General features: G+C 54.6%; 1 protein-coding gene across 1 annotated transcript in view; it reads right to left on the reverse strand.

Moving 5' to 3' along the window:
- Positions 1-2,174: 2,174 nt before the first annotated feature.
- Positions 2,175-4,769, reverse strand: part of MYT1 (myelin transcription factor 1) — a 57,313-nt gene continuing 54,718 nt past the window's right edge. Inside the window, exons 19-22 of the mRNA XM_004370500.1 lie at positions 4,440-4,531; positions 3,721-3,824; positions 2,593-2,736; positions 2,175-2,315 (exon numbers count right to left, since the gene is read on the reverse strand). Of these exons, the coding sequence (XP_004370557.1) occupies positions 2,175-2,315; positions 2,593-2,736; positions 3,721-3,824; positions 4,440-4,531 (481 nt within the window). The remainder of the gene's footprint in view (positions 2,316-2,592; positions 2,737-3,720; positions 3,825-4,439; positions 4,532-4,769) is intronic.

Genomic DNA, 4,769 nt, shown 5'->3' on the forward strand with positions numbered 1-4,769 from the left:
AGAGAGAATCCATTGCCACACAAAACTGGAAACCACAGGATGGGCCGATTCAGGCTGGCTAGATCCAGGAGTTCAGAGGGTGTTAGTGAAATGATCTCATTTCCTCCACTCCCATCCCCACCTTTCTTTCTCCGTTACTCAGCTCCACCTCCCTCCAGAAGGTCTGAACTCTCCAAATGTGGATGGCTTCCTCCGGGTAGTCAGGAAAGATGGACCAGGGGGGCCCAGTTCCACACACATACAGCCACTTCCGCTGGTTAAGAGCCCCAGCAGAAAGGCTTTTCCTCCTTAACTCCAAGAGAAAACTCGTGGGAAGAACTCTGATTTGCACACACCTAGTCATGTGTTAAGAGGCAGGATACAGTGACTTAGAACCCCCAGAACCATGCAGACGGGGAAGGAGCTGTTGGCCGAGCCAAAAAGTGGCCACTGTGTGGGTATTAGGGTGAAGGAGTACAGACAGATGAGAACCTAGCACAAGCTCAAAGGAGTCATTCTACCCTGCCCACCCTACCCAACACCAATGCTGGGCTTGGCCCCCCTCCCCCAGTCTGCCCACACCAGGGAGGATGAACGAGAGCCGAGCTTCAGTGCAGAAACAGGACATATCTTCACAACAGACCACGGCACCAAGGTCACAATCAGAAGTGGACTTTTATTAGGAAATCACCCTGCAAATACATCATGAAGTGCTGTGGGTTTAACACGTTTCCTGAGGAAGGAGGGTCACAGTATCAGAGCTGTCAGAAGAACAGATGGGTAGCCTGCCATTACTCGGAGGCTACGGTTACTGCAGTTGACAGTATTCCTTCACAGAAACACAACGCAGCCATCACAGAGCCGACACACACGAGGACACGCCAGTGCACACTTCACCGCGTACACGTAAATGAACAGCGAACACAGAGCCCCATCCTGCCGTCAGTGCCGAAACAAAAGGAACCCGGAAGGGAAAAAGAAAACCAAAAAGTCTCTCTCTCCATTGGGCCAAGGGGAAAAGCCCCAAATTATCAAAATTCCTCAGTTACAAAATACTTCTTAAAAAATTCCATTATTAAAAGAATAAATAACAAAATATATAAAAATAACTTGGTTGCATCAAAATTATAACTAGAAGTTATATTAAGATTTTTTTGTGGCCTATCTTATAGTCAGTTATTTGCTTTGATTTCATTCATTTCCCTTTCAAGGTGCCCTGGGGTGGGGTCTGGTTAAAATAGTATAAAATTAATAAATAAAAATGTGAAATAAATAGCGAATGTTAACATAGGAGGTTGTGAATATAAATACTTACATCTTGACAAAATTAAATAATTTACAGAATAATTAAACTAACTACTTTTTATTTCTTCCCGGAAGTGCAATTTCTCTACTTTTAAAGACTAGCTCGGAATTGCAGTCACAATCAATTTGGACTCTATTTACATGTAGGAATCATTGTGTTTTTAACACATTAAATTAAAATTTGCCTTTTTTGCATCTTGAGTGGATCTAAAAGGAAGTGAAATCTTTGTGGTCTCCCATTGGGACTTTACCCCGACCCCCCAGCGTCAGGATGACAACTTGGTCACGAAGCCTCAGGGACAGTCTCGCCGTTACTCCCAACGCGGCCGCCCCTTGCATGTGAGGCGGCTTCCAGCGTCCCCTTCAAAGCTCTCTGAGCCGAGGGCGGGGAGCAGAGCGGCTCTGGGAGGCCCGTTCCCAATTTTCCCCTGGGACAGGCTTATTCCATCCTTAACACAAAACTGAATCAAACAAAACTGTGAAAAACACACTGGCACGTGTGGCCCTCGCCAGCAGACGCGCCCGCCGGGCCTCCCGCCACGGCGCCCTCCCAGCCACTACAGACAAGGAATACTGCGGTTGCAAACTCCAGAAACTTCCCTGAGAACCTTTTTCTTTGAGCTTTCCACTGGAGATTTCAAACTGCTCTTCAGGTTTCTTTCAGAAAACAAAAATAAATCACTTTGTAATACTTCAGTGGCCCGTAGCCTCCATGCACAGGGCCTCGGGAAACACTGACCTGTAGGCACCCCTTTGTATAAACCCAGCGAGGCCCCCTGGCATGCTTGCACCCCCACCGCTGCCCAGCAGAGTCCCATGGGGAGGCCTGTAGAGCGGGCAGGTGCAGGTGGCTGGATTGGGTCTGGAGGCGAGGTGGCCCGCACTGAGCATTAGACCTGGATGCCCCTCACGGCCTGCTTGATGCTCTCCAGGAGGGCTTTGTTCTCGGGATTCTGGTAGCAGTCCTGGTCGGTGTACATGTCGGTGAGGGTGCTCACGTACGCATCGAAGTTCTGCTCACAGATTGGCTCCTGGGCCCAAGAAAGTGGCGCCAGGTTAACAGCCCATCTCAGGGCTCCACACCGGGGTCACCAAACCCGGGATCCACACTCCCACCCCACAGAAACAGACACGATGCTGCCCCTGAGGTGACACGGGCACCGCCAGACAATGGCGGGCTGCTTCGGGCGTCAGAACCAAAGGGCTAGCACCCACTCAGCCAGGTGAACAGGATCAGGATCCCCCAAGCAGCTGGGGCCTCCACCAGGCCCCAGGGACAGGGCGCCCCTCCTGGCCCTGGCTGCCTACCATGTGCGGGAGGCGGATGTTGGCGAGACTCCGGATGAGGGCCTGGCTCAGGCCGGACAGCTCCAGGAACAGCGCCTCGTTCTGCTCCTCGATGAGCTTGTTCTCCTTCTCAATGTTCTCGAGGTTCTTCTCCATGGAGGATATCTGCAGAAAGAGACAGGCGTGCGCCCTCCACGCCGGCTCTGCGCCCCTCTCATCCCCCCGGAGCTCTCTGGGCGTCCTCACCAACCACACCTCCCATCTCTCTGGTAGGGGCCCAGGCACTCCCAGCGCAAGGGGCTGGGGGAGCGGGCGGGACCCTGACCCTGCGGGTGTTGGTCCTGCTGCCAGGGAAGGGGCTGCAGTCACCTGGGGTGTTGAGTGTAGGGAGAGAGAGAGGGGACACCTGGCACACAGCCTGACCCCAGAGGAGCAGGGAGGGGATGAGGTGGCTAGGCCAGTGCTGGTGGGGCTGGACCTTGGATCACCACTGTGTGGCTGTGCCCTGCGCTCCTCATCAGTAAAATGAGACAGCCCCACCGTGGGGGTGTCGGGACTCCTTCTGTGTTTCCCCTCACTAAACAGACCAACAAGGGCCCTAAACGAAGCTTTAGAAGGCAAGCGTGCAGACAGACACCCTCCCTTTACATGTTCGTGCCCAGCAAACTGAGCTGGAAATTGAGGAACAGGGCAGCTATGAGGTTCACTGTGGGGGGCCAGGTGGTGGCTGGACCTGGCTCCAGAAGCCACATTCTTAAGCATCAAACACATAGGACACTGACCTTGATGGCACCCTTGACCCTGATAGGACCCCTGACCCTGAGGGGACCCCTGACCCCCAGGAGACCCCTGACCCCGAGGGGACCCCTGACACTGACGGGACCCCTGACCCTGAGGGGACCCCTGACCCTGAGGGGACCCCTGGCCCTGACGGTGTGGCTCCCAGCACAGCGATGTTGGCTGCTGTGTGGACAAGTGTGGCTGAGCCCTCCCAGCGCCTAAGCCCTCACGGCAGCCTTGGCTCCGTGTCCCCCTCCTCTCAGGACAGGAGGCCAAGGAACAGGGAGAGCATTACCAGAACCTGCCATGCTAGCTGTCCCTGAGAGCTGGACACGGGCTATGGGAGGGGCTCTCGGCTGCAGTGCCCACCTGGGACTGCAGTTTGACCATGGCGGCCTCCATCTCTGAGTTGGATTCGCTGAGGTCATGGATCTCCTTGTTCAGCTGCTTGATTTCCTCGTCGTTCTCCAGCACTGCAGAGAGAAGCCCTGGCATTGGCTTCTGCCCTGAGCAGACAGGGGGCCACGGCGGACAGCACAGAGCAGCACCCCCTGTCAAGCAGAGGCCACCACACCTGGCCTGCTCATCTTTCGCCACAGCTCACGGGCCTGCGTGCCAATGGCATCAGGAGCCTGAACTGGGGCAGGAGGCTGGGAAGTCCCCTTTCAGACTATTGAGTCTGCCTTTGTCGCTGTCTCCTGCCCCATGTTACAGGTGAGAAGGTGTGATTTCTGAGATAAACCAGACCTGTTTATACGTGATGCTGACCATCCTCAGTCCTGTCTTTGCTGTGGCCAAGCAGGAGCGGCCAGGGCTCTCTGCAGTGTTGGGAATAAGGCTTCCTCTGCTGCCTGCGGCTCACTGGCTCCAGGGGAGTCATGGACACCCCAGGCCATAGCAGGCTGCTTGAGGGGTTTCATGGGGTTCAGAGCCAGGGTTAGGAGCCAACAGCTCAGGTGGAAGGTCTGTCTCCACCAAGCCTCCCAGCCCGTCCACTGGTTCAACGGGGCTGAGTGCCCAGGCCTGGTTACCAAGGCCCATGGTTTCACATACGGACATCTCCACAGACAGTAAAGGGGACAGCTTACCGTCACTCGTCTTGAATTTAGTGCTGAGAATCTCGTCCCCTGAGAGTTTTCCCTTCTTTCCAGCAAAAGTTGCTCTGGGACAGCCAGACAGGCTAGAGGCAAAAGGTCACACATCAGGACAGGTATGAGGTCACAGGTCAAGACAGGTCTGAGGTCACAGGTCAGGACAGGTCTGAGGTCACAGGTCAGGACAGGTGTCAGGTCACACGTCAGGAAAGGTATGAGGTCACAGGTCAAGAGAGTTCTGAGGTCACAGGTCAGGACAGGTGTGAGGTCACAGGTCAAGACAGGTCTGAGTTCACAGGTCAGGACAGGTCTGAGGTCACAGGT

The sequence above is a fragment of the Trichechus manatus genome, unplaced genomic scaffold, assembly GCF_000243295.1.
Source record: "Trichechus manatus latirostris isolate Lorelei unplaced genomic scaffold, TriManLat1.0 scaffold00008, whole genome shotgun sequence".
In the NCBI taxonomy this organism is placed as follows: Eukaryota; Metazoa; Chordata; class Mammalia; order Sirenia; family Trichechidae; genus Trichechus; species Trichechus manatus.